The sequence below is a fragment of the Lynx rufus genome, unplaced genomic scaffold (assembly GCF_022079265.1).
Source record: "Lynx rufus isolate CCGP_SWC_20201006 ecotype Redwood Valley unplaced genomic scaffold, mLynRuf1.p SCAF_4, whole genome shotgun sequence".
Taxonomy (NCBI): Eukaryota; Metazoa; Chordata; class Mammalia; order Carnivora; family Felidae; genus Lynx; species Lynx rufus.
Genome location: NW_025814856.1, coordinates 124,315,837 through 124,343,172, shown reverse-complemented (window position 1 = coordinate 124,343,172; position 27,336 = coordinate 124,315,837). Strand labels below are relative to the sequence as shown.

Sequence of the window (27,336 nt, the reverse complement as noted above, 5' to 3'; positions counted from 1 at the left end):
GAGTATCCAACTTCGGCTCAGGTCACGATCTCACAGCTGACGAGTTCGAGCCCCGCATCGGGCTCTGTGCTGACAGCTCAGAGCCTGGAGCCTGCTTTGATTCTGTGTTTCCCTCCCTCTGCCCTCTCCCACTCATGCTGTGTCTCTGTCTCAAAAATAAAATAAACATTAAAAAAATATTTTTAAAAATCAAGAGTTCAAAGGGGCGCCTGGGTGGCTCGGTCGGTTAAGCATCCGACTTCGGCTCAGGTCATGATCTCACAGTCCGTGAGTTCGAGCCCCGCGTCGGGCTCTGTGCTGACAGCTCAGAGTCTGGAGCCTGTTTCAGATTCTGTGTCTCCCTCTCTCTCTGCTCCTCCCCTGTTCATGCTCTGACTCTCTCTGTCTCAAAAATAAATAAACGTTAAAAAAAAAATTAAAAAAAAAAAAATCAAGAGTTCAAAGCTTTTTAGAAATATTAAAAAATTACATTCCTTAAAAAACTACATGTATGCTTCTTTGACCAGCATTCTACTTCTTATATTATCCTATAGGGGCGCCTGGGTGGCGCAGTCGGTTAAGCGTCCGACTTCAGCCAGGTCACGATCTCGCGGTCCGTGAGTTCGAGCCCCGCGTCAGGCTCTGGGCTGATGGCTTGGAGCCTGGAGCCTGTTTCCGATTCTGTGTCTCCCTCTCTCTCTGCCCCTCCCCCGTTCATGCTCTGTCTCTCTCTGTCCCAAAAATAAATAAAAACGTTGAAAAAAAAAATTAAAATAAAAAAAAAATTTATATTATCCTACAGATACACCTGCTCATATGTGAGATTTGTAAAGAGTTATTTATTGCAGCCTTGTTTTTTATAGCAGCAAAAGATTCGAATCCTAACCATTCATGGGCAGGGAACTGAATAAACCATTTGTCTATACAATGGAACATCCTGCATTGATAAAGGATGCAAGTCACTTCCAAGGAATAGTTGGTGAAAAAATATAAAAATGGGGTATCGAGGCGCATGGGTGGCTCAGGTGGTTGAGCATCCGACTCAGGTAATGATCCCAGGGTTGTGAGATTAAGCCCTGTGTCAGGGCTCTGAGCTGAATGTGTGGCCTGAGATTCTCTCTCTCTCTCAAATTAAAAAAAAAAAGGGGGGGGTATCGTCTGGTACCATTTGTGTAAAAAAGGAGGGGAAAATATCTACACGCTTATGTATATATAATATACCCTCAGAGAAAACAGAAGACTAATAATGCTGGTTACCACTGTAACCATGCTTTGGAATCTTCTGAATACTGAACCATGTGTAAGTATTACATATTTATAAAATTAATGAAAATAGTTCAAAATAGTCTTAAAATTGTGTCACAGTTACTTTTAATAAATGATCTATTTTTCCCTAAATCTTTTAGAGCTCATTGTACGGTGATAACAAGAGCACAAATCCTTTCACATAAAGCAGCCTCCATACCCAAGCCCCCTCCTGGCTTTTCACTTTTCTAGGGTACTTTAATTTCCATATTTGGAGCTACAGAATAGTAAAAACAAAAATCCAGGGGCACCTGGGTGGCTCAGCCAGTTAAGCGCTGGACTTTAGTTCAGGTCATGATCCCAACAGCTCAGAGCCTGAAGCCTGCTTCATATTCTGTCTCCCTCTCTCTCTGCCCCTCCCCCACTCATGCTCTCTCTCAAAAATAAACATTAAAAAAAAAATTCAAACAGTATTTGCACACCCATGTTCATAGCAGCATTATTCACAATAGCCAAAGCATGGGAGCAACTCAAATGTCCATTGACAGATGAACAGATAAAGTATGATATATGCATACAATGGAGTATTATTCAGCCTGAAAGGACAGAAATTGTGACGTATGTTACAGCATGGATGAACCTTGAGAATATTAAGTCAAACAGGCCAGTCACAAAAAGATAAATAATGTATGATTCATTTAGAGTAGTTAAAATCAGGGGCGCCTGGGTGGTTCAGTCGGTTGAGCCGCCGACTTCGGCTCAGGTCATGATCTCGCAGTCCATGAGTTTGAGCCCCGCGTTGGGCTCTGTGCTGACAGCTCAGAGCCTGGAGCCTGTTTCAGATTCTGTGTCTCCCTCTCTCTGACCCTCCCCTGTTCATGCTCTGTCTCTCTCTGTCTCAAAAATAAATAAACATTAAAAAAAAAAAATTTAGAGTAGTTAAAATCATAGGAACAGAAAGGGTGGTTGCCCAGGGCCAGGGGTAGGGGTTAGGGGTAATGGGAGGTTATGGTTTAATGGGTATAGAGTTTCAGTTCAAGATGAGAAAGTTCTGGAGATCAATAGCACAAGGATGTGAATGTAACTTAACATTACTAAACTGTATGCTTAAAAATGCTTAAAAAAACAGATAAACACATATACGTATATACATATACACACACATATATATGTATATGTATGTATTATATATTTTAACACAATTAAGAACCAGAAAAAATCCCTACATCTCTGCTTGGTAAATCTAGCAGAACTGTCATGAGCTAATAATCCATGAGCTAATAATCTGAGCTGAAAAAGCAGTGTGTCTTCTCTCTTGTGACTTAGTGCTACAGTATGATCAAGACTGTATGCCATCTTCTCACCTCTCCTTTGGTCAGGGATGATAAACATGTTCATGAATTGGAAGCCTCCCTGGTATAGGGATGTCCATTCTCTCCACAATTTATCTAGAGTTTGAAGATAATCCTAAAATTAATGTGGAAATACAAAGGACTAAGAAATGCTTGAAAAACAATAATAAGAGGGGGAGAGCCTTTTCTCTGCCTGATAGGATATATGTACAGTGTGGGACCACCCCGGGGATAAATATACCAATGGAAGAATAAGAGTCCAGAAAGACTCCTTCCTCAAACATACACAAACTAATTCCAGTTAATAATAACCAAATTGTGCAAGGCAAAACTATACAGCCTAAAATTTTTTTTATTATGTTTATTTATTTTGAGAGAGAGAGAGAGAGCGAGCGCGAGTTGGGGAGGGACAGAGAGAGAGAGGGAGACACAGAATCTGAAGTAGGCTCCAGGCTCTGACCTATCAGTGCTGAACCCGACACCGGGCTCGAACTCACGAGTGTGAGATCATGACCTGAGCCGAAGTCAGACGCTCAATTCACTGAGCCACCCAGGTGCCCCAAAACTACAGAGCTTTGAAAGATAACCCAGGAAACTGTCTTCGTGACCTCGAGGTGGGGGTGGGGAGGGATGCTTAAATAAGATTCCCAAGGCACTAACCACAAAGTAAAAAAAATGATGAACAGAAAAGGTATTTAGAATATATTAAGTCCCACAAATCAGTGACAAGGAAAAGGTTTTAGTTTTTTAAAAATGTTTTTATTTATTTTTGAGACAGAGCATGAGCATGAAGGTGGGAGGAGCAAAGAGAAAGGGGGACACAGATCTGAAGCAGGCTGCAGGCTCTGAGCTGTCAGCACAGAGCCCGATGTGGGGCTTGAACCCATGAACCTCGAGATCACGACCTAAGCCAAAGTTGGACGCTTAACTAACTGAGCCACTCAGGTGCCCCAAGGACAAGTTTTGAACACATACCACAAAGGATATGGAAAGATGCTCAGCCTCAAAAGTAATTACTGAAAAAAATGCAAACCAAGAGACACAAGATACTATCAGGTTGGCTAAGTGTTAGACTAAATATTAAAAAGGCTGGCAATACCAAGTGTTGGTGAGAATGCAGAGCAATGGGAACTCACACCCTGCCTTGGGAATGGAGGACATTGCCACAACCACTTTAGCAAACAATTTGGAATTCTTCTAGTAAAGCTGAGGGCACCCATTCCACATAATCCAATATTCTTGCTTTTAAGTACTGAATGCTACAGAAATTCTGGCATGTGTCTAGCAAGACTCCTGAGTAAGATTTTCATAGCAGCATTACTTATAGTAACCAGAAACTGGCAACAATGCAGATGTCCATCCACACATCTGATTAGTTGCAGAATAGCTGAAAATGGAAAACTACATAGAAATAACAACATGCAATGTCAGGCAAAAACACGGATGAAACTAAAAACAAGGTCAAGAGGAAAAAAAAAGTATGGTTCCACTTACTTAAATAAAAATTCATAAACATGCATCCAGGACTTTTTGGCTAGCCCATCAAGGTATTTGTAGATTCCCTAAATTTGAAAATGACAAGCAGGGTGCCTGGGTGGCTCAGTCGGTTGAGTGTCCGACTCTTAACTTCAGCTCAGGTCAAGATCCCAGAGTCGTGGGATTGAGCCCCATGTCGGGCTCTGCAGCGAGCATGGAGCCTGCTTAAGAGTCTTTCTCTTTCTCCCTCTCCTTCCCTCTGCCCCTCTGCTCTGCTCACACATGCTCTCTAAAATGAATGAATGAATGTATGGATGAATAATGAAAGAAGAAAAGAAAGAAAGAGAAAGAAAAGAAAATGACAAGCTGCAAGCAAGCAAACCAAATATAAGCTCAGAAGCAATAACTAAAGGAGGTTAATACATGTAGCAAAAAAAAAAAAAAATCTAGTTTCCAACTACGTATGTTTTTAACTTTTTCATAAGTTTATTGTTTTACTAAAAAAGTTAAAATAAATTAGGAATTCAAAATCAAGTGATCTTCTGATGGAGGCAATATTTTAAAAACCAAGGGTACCAAATAGATATAATTTAAAAACCTAAGTAACTGATCTCTTAAAAAAGGCACAAAAGTCTCAAAAAGAATTTAGTGGCTGCCTAAAATTATCTTCCCTATCTCTTAGATACTAAAAATAAAAATCCCTTTTATTCAATTAGAGTTGCCTCAATTGAGGGGACTTTTCATCAGAGTTCCATTTATGGAAAGACCTAATTTTTACCAAATAATAAATATTACCTCATACCTGGAAAAGAGGAGGCAGAAGTGGACTCATGACACTAAAACAAGTGGGAACCCTAACTCCCAGGGCCCCAGGCCTTCGGGCTGCCCCTAACCCTAACTGCTTTGTTCCAGTATGTAGACAATTCTAGTACTCTTTGAATAGTAAGGTAGGAAGATTTAAAATCAGGGAAAGACATAAAAACCCTCAGGATGGTCTTCCACATCTGAAAATACTACCCCAACTTCTTTAGCTTTTTTCCATTTCTCTCATTCTCCTTCAACTTTTCTCTGGTTCTAAAGTGGTCTAGTCCAGCAGAGTGTATATATGATATAGAGAATGCTCTAATTTTCCTCCTCCTTCTTTGGTTCCCCTCATTCTTTCCCTTCACCTTATGGGTACTGTACCCAAACACTGCCTCTAATCCCATCTTCTCTCCCTCAGCACCCAGGTTTCTTCTCTACACTTCAGAAATCAACTCTCCGGACAGGTTCAAGCTTATTTTAGCATCTGGGATAGATGGCAGTGATTCAGTAAGCGTCATTTCTGAGAGTGACATGAAAGGCATCATTCTCCAGCAATTTCAAGTACCAGAGAGAAGACTAGAAAGCTGGAGAGCTGAGGACTCTCTTCCAGACATAAATGTTTTATTATGTAGAAATTTGTTTCTATTTATTCATATGCTAACTGAGTCAGGGGACTAGTCAGCTTATTATTCTCTTCAAGGCTCAATATCCTGGGGTGCCTAGGTGGCTCAGTCGGTTAAACTGCCGACTTCGGCTCAGGTCATGATCTCGCGGTCCGTGAGTTCAAGCCCCACGTCGGGCTCTGTGCTGACAGCTCAGAGCCTGAAGCCTGTTTCAGATTCTGTGTCTCCCGCTCTCTGACCCTCCCCCGTTCATGCTCTGTCTCTGTCTCAAAAATAAATAAACATTAAAAAAAAAAAAAGGCTCAATATCCTACCTTCAGGAATATTCTGCAAGCTTCTCTCTGGCTATTTTTAAAATCACTTTTAAGAACTTTGGCTAACCTAATTCCTTCTGTATAATAAATCTTTCATAATCTTCAAGAGAAAAAAAAAAGCCTAAACACAATTCACTTTTAAGAATATTTTGGGGGCGCCTGGGTGGCGCAGTCGGTTGAGCGTCCGACTTCAGCCAGGTCACGATCTCGCGGTCCGTGAGTTCGAGCCCCGCGTCAGGCTCTGGGCTGATGGCTCGGAGCCTGGAGCCTGTTTCCGATTCTGTGTCTCCCTCTCTCTCTGCCCCTCCCCCGTTCATGCTCTGTTTCTCTCTGTCCCAAAAAAATAAAAAAAAAAAAAAAAAAAAAAAAAAAACGTTGGAAAAAGAAAAAAAAAAAAAAAAGAATATTTTGTGTCAACTATACTTCAACTAAAAAAAAGAATATTTCACACTCCAAAGTTACTGACATGAAAGAAATCAGCATTTGCATTTACAATTGTGATTAAATGACAAATTAATCAATGCATAATAAAACATAAAACCAAAAAGAAAAATGATTTACCAGCATGATAGCAGTAAGCCCATCATACATTCAGTATTGGTATAATGTACACCAACAGAATATTCTGCCAAACATGGTTTATTGACAGCCCACAAAATATATGTTTATTTTGCTTTAATTCAGCAACCTCATGGACAAAAACAAAATCCCTCCCCAGTTAATCACCCTCTTGACATCTCCACAATGATAAAAATTGGAGGGTCAGTGGGTAACGCAGCCACGTGAAGGCTTCAAAAATATAGGCAGTTCTCACACCCACATGTGAGTTCAGAAAACCCACAACTGGTGGCTACTGACCTATACCTAGTAGAGTGAGAACCCTGAGTTTTCTCCCCAGGTTCCTAAATCCCAGCTTTAAGAAACTGTGCATTAGTTTAATCATAAAATCAATTAAGGTAACTTCAGAATCCCCTAGCAGGCCACAAAATGAACAAAGCATTTCCCATTATCTATGCAGCATTACTGACGCAGGGCAAATACTTATTTGTAAAGTTGGAGAAACCCAGGAAGAATTCATCCTAGAGGAAGAAATACATGTTCAAATCAATGCTACCCATCTTCCTTTTCCACATAAAGTTTTACTTCATGCATAAAGGATGCTATTTGGAGAAAATCATAAAATTTGCTATAGTTACTAGAAAGGTGTATCTTGCAAGACACATGGATAGAAGAACTTAGAACCTAGTATGGTACCTGGCATATGTGACACTATGGTCAGAGACAACCACAGCACTATACATATGTATCTTATGGTTTTCAAGGAAAGTTTTCAGACCTGAAAATATGTTCAATACTGTAAGTTAAATTCCAAAAGGTTGTCAGTTTCTTTAAGGGCCTCAATAAGGAACACAAGCTTTACCTTTGTGAAGATGGCCAGGGGCATGCCATACTGGTCCTCTTCCAAACCAGAAATTAGCCCTGGTATCAGGACCACCTGGCCTGTATTAGCTTGAGGTTGTACAGTAATTGGAGGACTGTCTGAGGGCACAGACTCCTTTGGAAATGAGTTTGTCTGTTCTGACCCCGCCTGTTCCTTTTCTTTCAAGGTGGGGTCCTCCAAGACACTAGGATCCAAGGTCTCCCAGTCACTTTCTGAAGATTCTGGAGATGGGCGAGAAGGAGGTTTCAAATATTGACTGGTATCATTGGGTTCCTGTCCTTTGCTGCTGTCCTCTTCCGCTTGGAGCAAAGGTTCTTCAGTCTTGATGCCAGCATCTCCTCCATGGTTCCCTGTCATGATTTTCTTAACAGTTCCTGAGTTGGTATTTAAAATTTCAGGAGCGGACATAGAAACCAAATCATCTGCAGGTGGATTACTTTCATGAAGCCCAGCATCTTCAGACATACTCTTTCGGGGTCTGTACTGAGAACAGTCACTGAGACCATGTTCAATCATGCCTACAACACACAATATCGGAGAACATCTAGGCTTACAATAAGGTGGGAGAAAAATAAGAGTTGCATATTCCATTTTAATTAGAACTAGAACTCTCCTATAAAAATTTTAATAAGTTATGCTTGCACATATTTTAATTAAAGGAAAAAAAAAGACAAGAAAAATCTCGTACAAAAGAGAGAAACTCAGGGGTGCCCGGGTGGCTCAGTTGGTTGGATGGCCGACTTTTTATTTTAGCTCAGGTAATGATCTCGTAGTTCGTGAGTCTGAGCCCCACACTAGGTTCTGTGCTGACAGGACTGTAGATCCTGCATGGGATGTGTCTCCTCTCTCTGCCCCTCCCCTGCTTGTGCTCCCTCTCTCTTTTAAAAATAAACTTAAAAAACAAAAAAACAAAAGAGAGAAACCCACTGCCAAAAGAAAATCATGTTAAAATAGAAATATTTTCCCTAACAAGTTTATCCTTGAAAAATTTTTATCATTGAAAGTTCCAGTACAAGTTAAATAAAGAGTAGATACTGTATCCTCTTACCTGGAAAAAGGGATAACACAGTCATCAGGGCACCCACCAATTTATTCACTGGAGAAATATAAAAGAGAACCTGAAATGGATTCAATCAAAATTAAATTAGAAAATCCTGGGTCTACAATATCAAAACAAAAAAGGTAGAGGGGAGTACAGAAGGGAAGATTCTTTACAGAAGAGTTAACACCTAATAAATAAAACATTAATGAAAGAACAAAAAAAATCACCAAGCATCCATCATGATTCAGTTAAAAATTACCAGTGGGAGTTAAAACTATTGTGAAAGGTTGTTGGGCAAGGGGCTCTTCACATAACTTCAAATTTATCATCCCACAGATTAGCTATTAGCTGTAAATAGAAACACATGTACCTCACTATGAAGAAATCTGGCAACTACCACCTTAATCAAATGATTAAATTTCACATCACCAGCGATAGTACCAACAATTATGAGCCTCCTGGTGTGATAACTCTGTGGAGGACACACCACCACTTGTATAGTATTCTCGCCCAAAAAAGTTTAAGCTGCAACTAGCCACAAGAAAATAATCAGGCAAATATAATCTTAAACTTTAGCCTGGATTTAAATGTTTGTTTATTTTTGAGAGAGAGAGTGCAAGCAGGGGAGGGGCAAACAGAGAGGGAGAGAATCCCAAGCACACTATGTGCTGTCAGTGCAGAGCCTGACGCAGGGTTTGACCTCATGAACCGTGAGATCAATGACCTGAGCCTAAATCAAGAGTCTGATACTTAACCAACTGAGCCACCCAGGTGCCCTTAGTCTGGATTCTTTGGGAAAAAAAAAAAAAAGCCAATGACATGAAAAACAAAAACAACAGCAAGGTGGTACAGCTGTTTGAGATTAAAGAGGACTACCATGCAGTACATGATTCTTAGTCCCCAAAGTGGAAACAGCAACTAGTTTATAGGACATTATTACAACAACTCAAGAATTTGAAAATGGACTGATTAGATGTCATTTATTGCATCAATGTTACAATTTCTTGAACCTGAAAATGGTATCTCATATGGGAATACACTTAGTCTTAAGAAAGAAATATATCCTAACGTATTTAGGGGTAAAGTACCATGATCTTAAAATTAGGATTCAGGGGGAAAAAAATGAACATATATAAAGCAATATAATGCAAAAGTGGCAAAATGTTAACAAATGGTAAATGCAGATCAAGGGTATAAAAGTTCATTATAGGATTCTATCAACTTTTCTGCAGGTTTGACATTTTTCAGAATAAAAACAGAAAAAAAATCACGAACAGGATTAGATATTGCATGAAATGTAACAATGGTCATCATTAAATTGGTTGGGAAAAAAACAAGCAAAGATTTGCTTAGGTGAGTTTTTTTTCCCATTATAAACAAATTATTTAGTGACACTCAAGTGCTATCTGACAGAGCACAGTACCCACAATTGGCTATGTTTTCCTTACAGAGTAATCTTGAGTGCTTTGCAAGTATGGAGAAACCAAATGTTGCATTAAAGGGCAGCCTTATTTCATCAAATCAATATGAAAAGAGTGTACCTGTGATTTCCCACATTACATAAAGATATATGATCATAAATGCCACTGCATGTAACTAGTTTAAGTTCTATTTTGCAAAACTGTTGTTTCAGATATGTATGTCTATATGTGCTCTGGGTTGCAACGTAAAGCATTTTTTATTATGAATACCAAAGTTTGAAATCTACAACTCAACAAAAAACCCACAACCTGATCAAAAAATGGGCAAAGGACTTAAACAGACTTCAAGGAAGTCATACAAATGACCAATAAGCACATGAAAAGGTGCTCAACATTACTAACCATTAGGGAATGAAAATTAAACCCAGGAGATACTACCTCATACCTATTAGAATGGCTACTATCAAAAAACTAAAAAATAGCAAATGTTGGTAAAGATGTAGAGACACTGGAACCCCTGTGCATTACTGGCAGGAATGTAAAATGGTGCAGCCACTATGGAAAACAGTATGGTGGTTCATCAAAAGAATTAAAAGTAGAATACCGTCTGGTCCAGCAATACCACTTCTGGGTATACACACAAAAGAACTGGAAGCAAGGTGTTGAAGAGATGTACACATACCATTCATGAGAGTCAGAAGGTGGAAGCAACCCAAATGTCCATCAAAGGACGAAGGCACAAACAAAACATGGTATGTACAACAGATATTATTCAGCCTTAAAAAGGAAGGAAATTCTGACACATGGATCAGCCTTGAGGACATTATGCTTAGTAAAATAAGCCAGTCGCAAAAAGACATACTGAATGATTTCACTTATATAAGAACTTAGTGTAGCCAAATTCATAGAAACTGTAAGTAGAAGGGTCAGGGTCAGTGGGAATAAGAAAATGGGAAGTTATTTAAGGGATACAGTTCTAGTTTTGCACAATAAAGAGTTTGTGAGTGGATGATGATGATAGCACAACAATGTGAAGGTATGTAATGCCACTCAACTATACACTTACAATTGGTTAAGATGGTAAATTATATGTTACATGTATTTTTTACAACAATTAAAAATTTGGTTAAGAAGTTAAAAACATTGTTGGGGTACCAAATGAGCCACCCAGGCTCTCCAGGAATAAATACTTCTAAGGTAACAAACCATACTAGACTAAACCATACCAGCCATAAATGGCTGACTTTCAACAACTGTTCCACCCCTACTCCGCTTAGCACAGTAATATGGTGTATAAAACTGGCCCCAGAGGTCCTGAGTGGCTTAGCTGGTTAAGCATCCAACTATTGATTTCGGCTCAGGTAATGATCTCCCCGTTTGTGAGATCTAGCCCCATGTGGGGCTCTGCACTGACAGCGAGGAGTCTGCTTGGGATTCTCTCTCCCTCTCTCTCTGCCCCACCCGCACTCAGGGTTGTGTGTGCTTGCCTCTCTCAAAATAAGTAAACTTAACACAATAACAAAAAACTGGCCCCAGATCCAAGGGTGGCTCCTGATTAGTCTCAACCAGAGGTGAAGCCAACGCTTTTTTTTTTTTTTAAATGTTTATTTTTGACACAGAGAGAGAGAGAGAGAGAGAGAGAGAGAGAGAGACAGAGCACGAGTGGGGGAGGGGCAGAGAGAGAGGGAGACACAGAATCTGAAGTAGGTTCCAGGCTCCGCGCTGCCAGCACAGAGCTCAACGCGGGGCTGGAACTCACAGACCATGAGATCTTGACCTGAGCCAAAGTCGGAAGCTCAACCTACTGAGCCACCCAGGCGCCCCGAAGCCAACGTTTTCTATAAAGGGTTATAAATAGTAAGAATTCTTCCTTTGTAGGCAATATATATAGTCTCTGTCACAACAATTCAACTCTGCCACTGTAGTGCAAAAATACCTTTAGTGATAAGTAGATGAATGAGTATAACTGTGTTCCTATAAAACTTTATTTATAAAAACAGGGGTGGGCCAGATTTGGTAGAACCTTGGTTTGTAGAACCTTGGTCTAAAATCATAGCAATCCCATCTCTTTGTACTAGAGAGTGGTGTGGACCCCAAGTTAAAACCAATCAGTATATGTACTTCTTTGGCAACAGTTTTTTATTCATTCTAGGCACATGGCCTCATGGGTCTAAATAAACTGAAAGGAAGATTCTTTTTAATGGTTTGGGAATAGGTATAGACCAGTTATCTGGCAATTAACTGGCAGTTAACCTACACTACAAGGGAAACCAGGCTCAGGATAAAGCTAGCACTGCAAACTGTAAAGCAAAGAGATGGAAAAAAATCTAGGTACTTAATTATACCGTACAACCATTTAATCAACCAGTCCTGAAGTCTGCCGTAAGCCAATACATATCCGTATTATTTAAGTCAGTTTAAAAAAATTTTTTTTAATGTTTATTTATTTTTGACAGAGAGACATAGCATTAGTGGGGGAGGGGCAGAGAGAGAGGGAGACACAGAATCCAAAGCAGGCTCCAGGCTCTGAGATGTCAGCAGAGCCCGACGCAGGGCTTGATCTCACAAACCTCAAGATCATGACCTGAGCCGAAGTCAAGATGCTTAACTGATTGAGCCACCCAGGTGCCCCTAAGTCAGTTTAAATTGTTTTTTATTTATTTATTTTTTTACATTTATTTATTTTTGAGAGACAGAGTGAGACAAAGTTGAGAGTTGGGGAGAGGCAGAGAGGGAGGGAGACACAGGATTGGAAGCAGGCTCCAGGCTGTCAGCACAGAGCCCGACGTGGGGCTCAAACTCACAAACGGTGAGATCATAACCTGAGCCGAAGTCAGACACTCAACCGACTGAGCCACCCAGGAACCCCTAAATTGGACTTTTATGTTCCCTGTAGTCAAAACTATTCTGATAACTGGATACTGTCAAACTGTCCCCAGAAAAGACTACACAAATTTATACTTCTATGGTAGTGAACAACAATAGGTGCTTCAGTATACCACAATTTGATAGACAAAAAAAGTCTTAATTTATAATTTACAATTAGGTTTTAAGTTTATATAGTATTTAAGAAATGTCAATAATGTCATGTTAAATATTTCATTCCTTCAAATCTCACCTTTTTTTCAAGAAGAATTAGTTTAAACAGGATTAAGACCTAAAGAAAAAAAAATACTATATTAAAATAAACTCATGCTTTTTATTTCCCTTTTCCCTTCCTCAAACATAACCATAGATCATTTAATCAATAATATTAACTATAATGCTTAAAAATACACTGGAAATTATTAACTTATGCTGAAAAATAAAAAATTATGTGTCTTCTAAAAAATGTGAGAACCCCTTAAATCTCTAACAAATTGTGCTTTTTGGAAAGTTATGCATTTCTGCTTGAAATATTTGCAAGCTCCTTAAAGGGCAGGGACTATTCATTTATTTCTGGATGTCCAGGGCATTCACATAGCAGATACTCAATAAGTGTTTGTTAAATGAATAATCAATGTGTATATGTCCCAGTCAGCATATACTTTAATAATAAAGATCAGATAAGTATAGATATTTTAAGGGAAAATGTTTCACTATGAGCAACATATAAAGTGTTCTGTAAGATTCGGTGCGCCTGGGTGGCTCAGTCGGTTAAGCGGCCGACTTCGGCTCAGGTCATGATCTTGCGGTCCGTGAGTTTGAGCCCCACGTCGGGCTCTGTGCTGACCGCTCAGAGCCTGGAGCCTGTTTCAGATTCTGTGTCTCCCTCTCTCTCTGACCCTCCCCCGTTCATGCTCTGTCTCTCCCTGTCTCAAAAATAAATAAACGTTAAAAAAAAAAAATTTAAAGTGTTCTGCAAGATTAAAACAGGTTTCTTTCTGCTCTAACTTCATGATATCTGAAATTACAAAGGCAACAGAAAAAAGTATCCTCTCCTGCACAGAAATAGACAGTATTCCTATACAGTACTTTAAAAACTTTCTATCAGATAAGCATTAACACTACCAACACTTTCAACTTTTATCCTTATGAGTACTGTCTTAGAAGAACTAAAACCTAGTATGCCACAATCTCCATTTGACCTTGTAGCACATGGAATTTACTAAGTTAAATGAATACAACTTTAACACATCATAAGTTAAATAAGGTATCATACCTTATGTCGAAAATGAAGCACAAGATCTCGAGGAGACAGACCTACAATGTTAACAAGAAAGCTAATCTGTGATGACAACATATGGGTTTTGTTAAAGAAAGATTTTTCCCCATCAAAAGAAAGGTGGGTAAAAAACAGGAATGGTAAGAATATGCAAATATTAAAATACTTATGTAATATTCCATTATGTACACATATACTCAGGATTTAATCAAACAACTGGGGCACCTGGGTGGCTCAGTCAGTTAAATGTTGGACTCTTGATTTCAGCTCAGGTTATGATCTCATGGTTCATGAGGCTGAGCCCCGTGTCAGGTTCTGCACTGGAATTCTCACTCTCCCTCTCTGTCCTTCCCCAACACACATGCTCATGTGTGTGCGCTCTCCCCCACCTCAAAATAAAAAACCCCAAAACCAAAAAACAAAGAATTTCTCAAATAACTATTAACAGTCAAACACAGCATGGTCGAATGGAACTTTTTACAATGACGGAAATGTTCTACATCTGTGCTGTTCAATACAGTAGCCACATGTGGCCAATGAACATTTGAAATGTAGCCAAGTTGGGGTGTCTGGGTGGCTCCATCAGTTAAGTGTCCAACTTTTGGTTTCGGCTCAGGTCATGATCTTCAGGTTCATGAGTGCGAGCCTGGCACTGTCATTGCAGAGCTTGCCTGGGATTCTCTCTCCCTCTCTCTGCCCCTCCCCTACTTGCACACAGGTGCTCTAAAAATAAATTAAAAAAAAAAAAAAAAGAAATGTATCAAGTGTACTGACAGACTGACTTTTTAACTTTAACTTTTACTAATTCTAATCTAAATGTAAATAGTCACATGAGGCTAATGGCTACTGCTCTGGGCAATGCAGCTCTACAAGTATCTCCCCATTCTACAAGTATCTTACAAATCATACAAGTTTAGATATTACAAAGCTTATACTATAGTGGCAATCATTTAAATATGGTTTTTGTTCGCCACACTCCATGGCTATTATTTCTGCATCATAGTCTTCTCTGAACATCTGTCATAGGACTAGAGAAAATAATTCAGAGAAACATATTCTTAGGAGTTTTGTGACCAGCTTACATTATACACAGGATTATAAAAGGGAACTACTACAGTTTAGCTACTTCGTGCTAAAATAGGAACCGAGTCAGTGAGCATAAATCACTGTGATGCAAATTTTTTTTCTAATCATAAAAAGGATATTTATTGAGTGCCTATTGAGCAACATGGACACCAATGAATATCCTGGACTGTCAGAACAGTATAAATTAAACAAAACCCCCTACTTGAAAAATCTTAGGATAAAAAAGAACTGAGCAGATCTCTCTCTCTCTCTCTTGCTCTCCCTGTCATGAAAGGGAATTGACTTGGCCAGCGTTACCATAAGGAAAAGAAAACACTTCTACTACTATTCTGAAAAGCAGAAATGTGATTTATACAATAATAGTTCCAAATATCGCTACAATTACATTGTAACTCTTTTCAATACAAATACTAGTGAAGAAGATATTTAAGGAAACATCAAACACTGAAGAATTTAAGTTTAGATCACTTATAGAAAATTAATTTTGATTATGCAGTTTTACATGCAACTTGGTTTACCAAACGAAATGAGGGCATTTCTTCTGATCTGTAGAAAAGCTACTTACCAAGATATACTTGGGATCCTTCTAATGAAGTTCCTCCCAAGGAACTATTCATATGTTCATAAAGCTCCTATAAAATATAGACTCAATTGAGAACATTTTACAATCATTTCAGACACTAAATTAGAGGTATGATGACCAGGAAAAACTTGGTTCTTTAACCTAGACAGTTTGTTCTGCCATACCCTAAATTTAGAAATAATCAAGGTCTCTCTGAAACCTTACCAGTTTCCAGCATTCCCTCCTTCTCTTCCTCTTCATTTAAGAGCTTAGTTCATTCACATGGTGGTATGGATTGTAGGCTAAGTTCCCTCTACTTCTTTGGTAAACACCTAATTGTCCTACACTCACTAGGATCCAGGAGAGATCCATGTTCTACACATTCATGGCAGCCCTGAGAAAAACATGTTATCCATCTTTAGTAAAATAGTCACGTAGTCTGTCTTTATTTATTTATTTATTTATTTATTTATTTATTTATTTACTTATTGCTTTGGGAGATAGAAACCAGAAGACTAATATATAAACACACTGTGCAGTAAATAAGTAAAATAAGCAAATTTAGAAAAGCAATGCCATAGCAAACGAGCTACTATCCATTAACAGAGGCACTTAACTGCACTTCTTTGTAGTCATTATTTAATAAAAGGCAGTATGATTAAATTTAATAAATATGATCTGTACATTTTGGGCAAATCCCTTGCCATTCTTAAGAAGAATGTCTTTCTTAAGCTAACAAAAGATTATCTTTACAATATTGTTGACAAGATTTACTTGATTCATGAAACAGTCTTCAGCCAAATACAGCTATAAAGGGATATAGTTACCTTTAGAATGGAAATTTGGGAAAAATCCTTCTCTTCAAAATATGCATGTGTAATGAGCTGAAGTTTTGCTTGAAGCAAGCCATAGAGAGGCTTAAAGAAGAAAAAAATTACTATTAGTTTGGTAATAGGAAAAAATCAAACACCTTACAAACTTGTAATTGAAAGAGAACAGGGAGAAAAAGTAACTTCAACTTTAGTATCTTACTATTCACAGCTGAAAGCTGTTAAATAATCTGTTCTAGCTCTATGGCTGCTGTTGAAAAGCACCTGACCCTTGGAGTACAGTGGTTGAGCGTGTGTGGGCAGACGTCTTGGGTCTATTGCATCACTCAGCTACATGACCCTGGGCACCAAATTTCCCCACACCTGCTTGCTGATATGAACACCAGCATATGAAAAGACAGTACAGCGGGGCGCCTGGGTGGCGCAGTCGGTTAAGCGTCCAACTTCAGCCAGGTCACGATCTCGCGGTCCGGGAGTTCGAGCCCCGCGTCAGGCTCTGGGCTGATGGCTCGGAGCCTGGAGCCTGTTTCCGATTCTGTGTCTCCCTCTCTCTCTGCCCCTCCCCCGTTCATGCTCTGTCTCTCTCTGTCCCAAAAATAAATAAAAAACGTTGAAAAAAAAAAATTTTTAAAATGAAAAGACAGTACATCTTATGAGGTTGTTTCCAGAATTAATATAACACAGGGTAAAAGCATTTAAACGGGGGCACCTGGGTGGCTCAGTTAAGCATCTGACTTGGGCCCAGGTCATGATCTTGTGGTTCGTGGATTCAAGCCCAGCATCAGGCTCTGTGTTGACAGCTCAGAGCCTGGAGCCTGCTTCGGATGCTGTGTCTCCCTCTCTCTCTCTGCCCCTCCCCCACTCATGTGCACACATGGGCGCGCGCTTTCTCTCTCAAAAATAAACATTGGAGAGATCCAACATGGTGGAGAGGTAGGGGAACCCAAAGTTCCCTTGTCCCTCAAACACAGCAGCGTTGAGGCCAAAGGACTTTGAATTCCAACAGTCCAGGCTGCAGAGTGACAGAGCCTTCTCCAAGGGCCCACAGGGATAACCTGGAGGCCCATAGGTGCGTGACTGTGAACTGGGAGAGATAAAATGGGCAGTGTAGGCAGGGATGGGTGGGATCCCCTTCTGCGGAGAGACAAAGGGAAGAGAAAGGCTGGGGAAGCATATCTGGACAAGAGAAAAACCACGGACTGAGATGGACATAGATACAACCACTAACTGCTGAGCTTTCCCCAGACTGGGGCCGGCTGCCCTGTTCGGGCACCTGGGGATGAGGGGACCCAGCCCCAGGCTCAGTAAGTAGTTCAGAGGTGCAGTCTGCAGTGGGAGAAAGCAATCCCTCCCTGGAGTGCAGTGGGAAGAAGGTACATAACTGTTCAAAGGACAAAGACTGCCTGTGCCCGCTAGTCAGAGGCCATATATCGGTGGTGCGGAGAGGCACTTCCCCAGAACTGGGGCATATTTAAGACATCAGGGTTTAAATCCAAGTCCAGCCTCAGGGAGGCACGGGAGTTGGCAGAGAGGGACAAACTGCCGTATTCGTGCCTGTGCCACTGTGAGGATGGCCTGAATAGACTGGTCTGGGACACCCAGTGCAGGGAAGAGAGACTGGGTTGTCACCATTTTTCTCCCTATCACCAGCAAGGTAGGGCCTCAGGGAACAGACAGTGGGCCCACAGTGGAGGTGGGACCCACCTACACCAAACCATGCCCCTCCACACCTGGTAACTGTATCTACGGGAGCGGGAATTGATGCTGATGAACTAGGCAGCCCCTCCTCCAGACCAATGCTGCCACGGGTTCCAAGGCACCCAGTGGTTTTGCATTTTCTGATTTAATTCTTGGACAACTCTTAGTATATATGTGTATGTATATATATATATATATTTTTTCTTCCTTTTCTGCTTTTTATTTCTTCTCTCCTCTAGTCTGATTATTTTGGTTGTTGGTTTGTTTAAGCAGACATATCTAATCTATTCTCTTTATACCTGTTCTGTATCTCCTTTATTTTCCTCTTTCTCTCTCTGGATTAAGCTGTATAGTTTCTCTGGCTGGTCTATTTTATTTTATTTTTCCCCCGCCCCTGTCATTTCTTTCTTTCTTTGTATGGGATAAGGCCTCTCACATCAACACTGCCCCCACCCCGATGTTTTGCTGTTGCTGGTGTTTATTTTTGTTTTGTTTTTTTGGTCTTTGTTTTTTGTTTGTTTTCTCTTCCAGGGCTACTTCAATGAAAAAAATCAAAGCACACCTGGTGGAGGGTCCAAAACATCATTATGAACAGGGACATGAAGCAACCAGTCACAACAGAGAGCAAGTAATACACTCCAAAAAACACCTCCTGAAGGCCGGGCACTGGGCAGTGTATGACCCCTCTGTAATACAGTAGTGCTCGCAGGTACAGGGCACACAACAAGCTTTTTAAAACACATAAGGGACAGAAAACTAGCCAAAATGATGAAACAGAAGAATGCTCAAAAGAAATTCCAGGAAGAAATGATAGCTAAAGAATTGATCAAAACATATATAGGGGCGCCTGGGTGGCGCAGTCGGTTAAGCGTCCGACTTCAGCCAGGTCACGATCTCGCGGTCCGTGAGTTCGAGCCCCGCGTCGGGCTCTGGGCTGATGGCTCAGAGCCTGGAGCCTGTTTCTGATTCTGTGTCTCCCTCTCTCTCTGCCCCTCCCCCGTTCATGCTCTGTCTCTCTCTGTCCCAAAAATAAATAAACGTTGAAAAAAAAAAAATTTTAAAAAAACATATATAAATAATACAACTGAACAAGAATTAAACTTTTTAAGGTGTTTATTTTTGAGAGAGAGAGAGAGAGAGAGAGAGAGAGAGAGAGAATATGCAAGTGGGTTAGGGGCAGAGAGGGAGACACAGAATCTGAAGCAGGCTTCAGGCTCCGAGCAGAGTCCGATGCAGGGCTCAAACTCACGAGCTGTGAGATCATGACCTGAGCCTAAGTCGGACGCTTAACCAACTGAGCCACCCAGGTGCCCCCGAACAAGAATTTAGAATAATAGTCATAATATTAATCGCTAGGCTTGAAAAAAGCATAGAAGACAGCAGAGAATCTATTGCTGCAGAGATCAAGGAACTAAAAAATAGTCATGATGAATTAAAAAAATACTGTAAATGAGGTAAAAATAAACGAGGGGCTGTGATAGCGAGGACTGAAGAGGCAGAGGGGAGAATAAGTGAAATAGAAGATAAAATTATGGAAAAAGATGAAGCTGAGAAAAAGAGAGATAAAAAAAATTCTAGACCACGAAGGGAGAATTAGAGAACTAAGTGATTCAATGAAACATATTAATATCTGTATCACAGGTGTTGACAGAAAAGAGAAAGAAGAGAGAGAAAGGGGTGAAAAGTGTCTTTGAACAAATCATAGCCGAGAACTTCCCCAATCTGGAGAAGGAAACAGACACTGAAATCCAGAGAATTCCCTTCAGACGTAATAGGAATTGATCTTCTGCATTGACATAACATAGTGAAACTGGCAAAATACAAAGATGAAGAGAGAATTCTGAAAGCAGCTAGGGACAGATGAGCCTCTACAAGGGCAGACACATAAGGGTAATAGCAGACCTATCTACTGAAGCTTGGCAGGCCAGAAGGGAGTGGCAGGAAAAACTCCAGTGTACTGAATAGGAAAAATATGCAGCCAAGAATCCTTTATCCAGCAAGCTTGTCATTCAGAATAGGAGAGATAAAGGTTTTCCAAGACAAACAAAAACTGAAGGAGTTCATCGCCACTAAACCAGCCCTACAAGAGCTCCTAAGGGGGACTCTGAATGGAATGTTGCAAAGACCACAAAGGACCAGAGACATCGCTACAAGCATGAAACCTACAGATAACACAATGACTCTAAATCCATATCTTTCAATAACACTGAATGTAAATGGACTAAATGCTCCAATCAAAAGACACAGGGTATCAGAATGGATTAAAAAAAAAACAACAACACAAAAAAACAAAACAAACCCAAGACCCATCTATTTGCTGTCTACAAGAGACCCATTTTAGACCTGAGGACACCTTCAGACTGAAAGTGAGGGGATGGAGAACCACTTATCATGCTATCAGACAAACTGGAGTTTAAAGGCTGTAACAAGAGATGAAAAAGGGCATTATACCATAATTATGGGGTCTATCCATCAAGAAGTGTTAACAATTATAAACGTTTATGCATCCAATTCAGTAGCATCCAAATATATAAAACAATCACAAATATAAACAATCTTACTGGGAAGAATGTGGTAATTGCAGGGGACTTTAATATACCACTTACAACAATGGACACATCATCTATGCAGAACATCAATACAGAAACAATGGCCCTGAATCATACACTGGACCAGATGGACTTGACAGATATATTCAGAACTTTTCATCCTAAAGCAGAATACACCTTATATTGAGTGCACATGGAACATTCTCCAAGACAGATCATACAGTGGATCACGAAACAGCCCTCAATAAATATAAAAGAACTGAGATTATATCATGCACATTTTCAGATCACCATGCTATGAAACTTGAAATCAACCACAGGAAAAAGGTAGGAAAATCTCCAAATGCATGGAGGTTAAAGAACATCCTACTAAAGAAAGAATGGGTCAACCAGGCAATTAAAGAAGAAATTTAAAAAAATATGCAAAGAAATGAAAATGAAAACACAACAGTCCAAACCCTTTTGGGATGCAGCAAACGCAGTCCTAAGAGGAGAGGACATTGCAATCCAGGCCTATCTCAAGAAACAAATCCCAAATGCAAAATCTAAGAGCACTCCTAAAGGAACTAGAAGCAGAACAGCAAAGAAACCCCAAGGCCAGCAGAAGAAGAGAAATAATAAAGATCAGAGCAGAAATCAACAATACAGAATAAAAACAAAACAAAACAAAACCCAGAACAGATCAATGAAACTAAGCTGGTTTTTTGAAAAAATAAATAAAATTAATAAACCCCTAGCCAGACTTCTCAAAAAAAGAGAGGACCCAAACTGATAAGATCATGAATGAAAATGGACTTATCAAAACCAATCCCTCAGAAACACAATTATCAGAGAATATTATGAAAAATCACATGCCAACAAATCGGACAACCTGGAAGAAATGGACAAATTCCTAGGTACCCACACAATACCAAAACTCAAACGGGAAGAAATAAAAAATTTAAACAGATCCTTAACTAGTGAAGAAACTGAATCAGTTATCAAAAATCTCCCAAGAAGAGTCCTGCGCCAGATGGCTTCCCAGGGGAATTCTACCAGACATTTAAAGAAGAGTTAATACCTATCCTTCTCAAGCTGTTCCAAAAAACAGAAATGGAAGGAAAGTTTCTGGACTCATTCTATGAAGCCAGCGTTACCTTGATTCTCAAACCAGACACCCCACAAAGAAGGAGAATTACAGGCCAATATCCCTGACGAACATGGATGCAAAAATTCTCAACAAGATACTAGCAAATCGAATTCAACAGCATATAAAAAGAATTATTCACCATGATCAAGTGGGATTCATTCCTGGGCTGCAGGGCTGGTTCAATATTCTCAAATCAATCAATGTATTCGCAAATACATCACATTAATAGAAGAAAGGATAAGAACCATATAATCCTGTCAATAGATGCAGAAAAAGCACTTGACAAAATACAGCATCCTCTGTTAATAAAAACCCTCAAGAAAGTCAGAACAGAAGGAACATACCTAAACATCATAAAAACCATATACGAAAAGCCCAAAGCTAATATCCTCAGTGGGGAAAAAACTGAGAGCCTTCCCCATGACATAAGGAACACGACAGGGATATCCACTTTCACCACTATTGTTTAACATAGTGTGGGAAGTCCTAGTATGAGCAGACAACAAAATGAAATAAAAGGTATCAAAATTGGCAAAGAAGAAGTCAAACTTTCACTTTTTGCAGATGACATGATACTCTACATGGAAAACCCAAAAGACGCCACCAAAAGGCTGCTAGAACTGATACATAAATTCAGCGAAGTCGCAGGGTATAAAATCAATGTACAGAAATCAGTTGCATTTCTATACACCAATAATGAAGCAACAGAAAGAGAATTCAAGAAATTGATCCCATTCACAATTGCACCAAGACCCATAAAATACCTAGGAATAAACCTAACCAAAGATGTAAAAGATCTATATGCTGAAAACTACAGAAAACTTATGAAGAAAATTGAAGAAGACACAAACAAATGGAAAAACATTCCATGCTCATGGACTGGAAGAATAAATATTGTTAAAATGTCAATACTACCCAAAGCAATCTCAATCAAAATTGCACCAGCATTCTTCTCAAAGCTGGAACAAACAATCCTAAAATTTGTATGGAACCACAGAAGACCCCAAATAGCCAAAGTAATATTGAAAAAGAAAACCAAAGAGGGAAGCATCACAATCCCAGACTTTAGCTTCTGCTACAAAGGTGTAATCATCAAGACAGTATGGTATTGGCACAAAAACAGACACACAGACCAATGGAATAGAGAACCCAGAATTGGACCCACAAAAGTATGGCCAACTAATGTTTAACAAAGCAGGAAAGAATATCCAATGGAAAAAAGACAGTCTATTTAGCAAATGGTGCTGGGACAACTAGATAGCAACATGCAGAAGAATGAAACTAGACCACTTTCTTATACCATTCACAAAAATAAACTCAAAATGGATGAAAGACCTAAATGTGAGACAGCCATCGAAACCCTACAGGAGAAAGCAGGAAAAAACCTCTCTGACCTCAGCCGCAGCAATTTCTTGCTTGACACATCTCTAAAGGCAAGGGAATTAAAAGCAAAAATGAACCATTGGGACCTCATCAAGATAAAAAGCTTCTGGACTGCAAAGGAAACAATCAACAAAACTAAAAGGCAACCGACGGAATGGGAAAAGATATTTGCAAATGACATATCGGATAAAGGATTAGTATCCAAAATCTATAAAGAACTTACCAAACTCAACACACAAAAAACAAATAATCCAGTGAAGAAATGGGCAAAAGACATGAATAGACACTTTTCCAAAGAAGACATCCAGATGGCTAACAGACACATGAAACAATGCTCAACATCACTCATCATCAGGAAAATACAAATCAAAACTACAGTGAGATACCACCTCACATGGGTCACAGTGGCTAAAATTAACAACTTAGGAAACAACAGATGCTGGTGAGGATGTGGAGAAATGGGAACCCTCTTGCACTGTTGGTGGGAATACAAACTGGTACAGCTGCTCTGGAAAACAGAGTGGAGGTTCCTCAAAAATTAAAAATAGAACTACCCCATGACACAGAAATAGCAATACTAGGAATTTACCCAAAGGATACTGGAGTGCTGATTCATAGGGGCACACGTACTCCAATGTTTATACCAGCACTTTTGACAAAAGCCAAGTTATGGAAAGAGCCTAAATGTGCGTCAACTGACGAATGGATAAAGATGTGGTTTATACATACAATGAAATACTACTTGGCAATGATAAAGAATGAAATCATGCCATTTGCAGCAATATGGATGGACTGGAAGGTATTATGCTAAATGAAATAAGTCAGAGAAAGACAGCATGTTTTCACTCATATGTGGATCTTGGAAAAACTTAACAGAAGACCATGAGGGAAGGGAAGGGGAAAAAAATAGTTACAGAGAGGGAGGGAGGCAAACCATAAGAGACTCTTAAACACAGAGAACAAACTGAGGGCTGATGGGGGGAGTGGGGGAGAGGAGAAAATGGGTGATGGGCATTGAGGAGGGCACTTGTTGGGATGAGCACTGGGTGTTGTATGTAAGCGATGAACCACAGGAACCTACCCTCAAAACTAAGAGCACACTTTACACACTGTATGTTAACCAATTTGACAATAAATTATATTAAAAAAATCAATAAACATTAAAAAAAATCTTAAAAAGAAAGGCACTTAAACATTAGTCATTATAAAAATTTCCCTTTTATTTTTATTTATTTTTTTAATTTTATATCCAAGTTAGCATATAGTGCAATAATAATTTCAAGGGCAGTGACTCTCCCCCACATATAACCAGTCTTCATCCCAACAAGTGTCTTCCTTAATGCCCCTTGCCCATTTAGCCTACCCCCCAAGACTCCACCAGCAACCCTCAGTTTGTTCTCTGTATTTAAGTCTCTTATGATTTGTCTCCCTCTTTTTACGTTATTTTTGCTTCCCTTCCCTTATGTTCATCTGTTTTGCATCTTAAATTCTGCATGAGTGAAGTCATATATTTGTCTTTCTCTAATTTAGCTTAGCATAATATACTCTATAGAGTTCCATCCATGTTGTTGCAAATAGTCATTATAAAATTTCTGACATTTTAATTCTACAGTTACACTGGTTTGTGGTGACATTTAATCATCCTTATAATAGCCGGTTCTTATATCTAATTGAACATTCATGATTAAATTTAAGTTCATTTCCCTTTTTTGTCTTCTTTGGAGGCTTAGAACAACTGGTCTGTGTCCTTTATCAAAATATTCCTTTGTATGCTTCAACAAAATTATTCCTTAATTCTTACTTCTATTTAAGACCCTCTTATACCATTTCCATCCTTTTTATTTTCAATGTTATTTTCTAGATGTTTTCTGATTTCTATGTCCTTCTTAGAATGCAGAGACCAGGGGCGCCTGGGTGGCGCAGTCGGTTAAGCGTCCGACTTCAGCCAGGTCACGATCTCGCGGTCCGTGAGTTCGAGCCCCGCATCAGGCTCTGGGCTGATGGCTCAGAGCCTGGAGCCTGTTTCCGATTCTGTGTCTCCCTCTCTCTCTGCCCCTCCCCCGTTCATGCTCTGTCTCTCTCTGCCCCAAAAATAAATAAACGTTGGAAAAAAAAAAAAAAAAAGAATGCAGAGACCAATGCTGTATATAATTATTATACAATTAGTTAATACAAGTAACACTGGAAGAGTCCCCTCCCACCACCAATATCCCTGTTACTATATCATTATTACCATCCAGAATATCTAAGTATAGAATCATTATATTTTTATATAGAGATTACAATGCACTATGAACCATCAAACCTTTCTGCATAAGCTAGCTCTCCCTATTCCCTATGCTTATTTAAAGACAGATAAAACCCGGATCTTCACCCCAATTTTATCACTTAGTAGTTACATGGTCTATGAGAGTTAGACATTTTTTTCCCTATTCTACATGTTTCTTTGTAAAATGAAAGCAACAAATACTTACATCTGTTTTTACATGAGGATTCAAATCACAAATTATATCTAAAAAGTGTCTGGTATTGAATACCTGACATATAGTCATCTGATAAATGACATTTATTGTTATTATAATTGTTCTTTGAAGAAAGATTACTCAGGAAGCCTTTCAACATGTGTTTGCTTTAACATCTGGTACTCCTATGCTTTGGTTATCTGGCCCAGTATAAGAGTAATTCATCGATTAAAAAAAAAAAAGTAATTCATTGAATTCTATTTTTCAGGCTACCATTTTAGAAACTGTGTCCAATCTATTAATTTTCTGACATCAGGGTCTTTTACATCCATTCCTTTTTTTTTTTTTTTTTTTTTTAAGGAGTCTATTCTTGCCCTCTATTTAAAACTAAGATCTTGGAAGAAATAGCTGATCCTCAAAATCTTATTATTAAGGCTCACAGTATATTATTATTATTATCCAGGATTTTTTTTTAAAGCTTAGTACTAAAAAGTCAAAATAAATCCTATTTTACAAATCTCAACTTATATTAAGCAAACTACATTCAAATTGTTGGTGGATGTAAGAAACTGGACAATGTAGAAGACATAATGAAACAAAACCTACATACATTTGGTGACTAGGCAAATGAAATATTCTCCATTTTGATTGAGGTTAAATGCAGAAATGATTGTATTCAATAATCATATAGCTGTAAGATAATTAACATGATAGAGATCTGGATTTCTCCCCACAAAAGGGACTTGGGGGATAATATTTTATATGTAGAATTAGTCGTTTGATGTTACCAGTAAAGGTGTTAATATCCTATTAGTAATAAAAATGGAATATTACAAACGATTTAATAGGGAACTATGGAAAATAAGAAGTGTTACACATTTCCTACTAAAAATAAAAAGTTAAAATAATTATACACCTGCATCTGATCAACTTGTACATGGATGAAACAACTGTAAAGCATTGCTATTGTACAATTATGTCATTTCCATTCCTCAAAAATCTTAAGTTTTAAAGAGCAAGTTAAGGGGCGCCTGGGTGGCTCAGTCGGTTGAGCCTCTGACTTTGGCTCAGGTCATGATCTCACAGTCCGTAAGTTCGAGCCCCGCGTCGGGCTCTGTGCTGACAGCTCAGAGCCCGGAGCCTGTTTCAGATTCTATGTCTCCCCCTATCTCTGCCCCTCCCCTGTTCATGCTCTGTCTCTCAAAAATAAATAAACGTTAAAAAAAAAAAAAAATTTAAAAAGCAAGTTAAGGCTACAATTTTTCATAGCAAGAGTCATATACTTTTATATCAATACAATCTGAATGATTACGATATTCTGAGTTTTAGTAAAATATTATCCAAAGTCTTAAAAACAAAATAAAAAAGGATAAATGAAATCTATCAGCTACTTCATTTTGGGCAAGTGTCAACCTCTTTCCCAAAAACCTATCTAGAAGATTTCCTTCCACTTATCTAGTTGTGGGTAATGGTGCAAATGAGAGTAAAACTGCTGAAAGGCAAAGAGAAAAAGCTGATGCACAAGAATAAAAAATGGGCCCCTGATGAATTTTAATCTATTACTGTCCATAAATCTCTCCTTATTCTAATAATGCCTTATTCTCAACTAAAAATCTGCCATGGTTAACGAACACATTAACGAGTTATTTGGTCTCTTACCAACTTGCTTAGAACACAGACACTTTTCTGAACCGTCTCTCTGGTGATATCTGCTTGCCGCACTTTCAATGCCTATTATAAACAAAGAGTCATTATTAATAATATTTCATAGAAATATTTAAAAATCATTCTCTTTC

At 39.1% G+C, this 27,336-nt stretch overlaps 1 protein-coding gene across 2 annotated transcripts in view; it reads right to left on the bottom strand.

The window, feature by feature from the left end:
- AVL9 (AVL9 cell migration associated) overlaps nt 1-27,336 on the bottom strand; it is a 71,338-nt gene that overhangs the window by 17,425 nt on the left and 26,577 nt on the right. For both annotated transcript variants that reach the window (XR_006964967.1, XM_047095105.1), the window contains exons 4-10: nt 27,200-27,271; nt 16,317-16,406; nt 15,493-15,559; nt 13,839-13,879; nt 12,816-12,854; nt 8,283-8,352; nt 7,214-7,752 (exon numbers count right to left, since the gene is read on the bottom strand). Coding sequence is in view for 1 of the 2 variants with exons in the window: in XM_047095105.1 (XP_046951061.1) it covers nt 7,214-7,752; nt 8,283-8,352; nt 12,816-12,854; nt 13,839-13,879; nt 15,493-15,559; nt 16,317-16,406; nt 27,200-27,271 (918 nt within the window). In the remaining variant the exon portion in view is untranslated. The remainder of the gene's footprint in view (nt 1-7,213; nt 7,753-8,282; nt 8,353-12,815; nt 12,855-13,838; nt 13,880-15,492; nt 15,560-16,316; nt 16,407-27,199; nt 27,272-27,336) is intronic.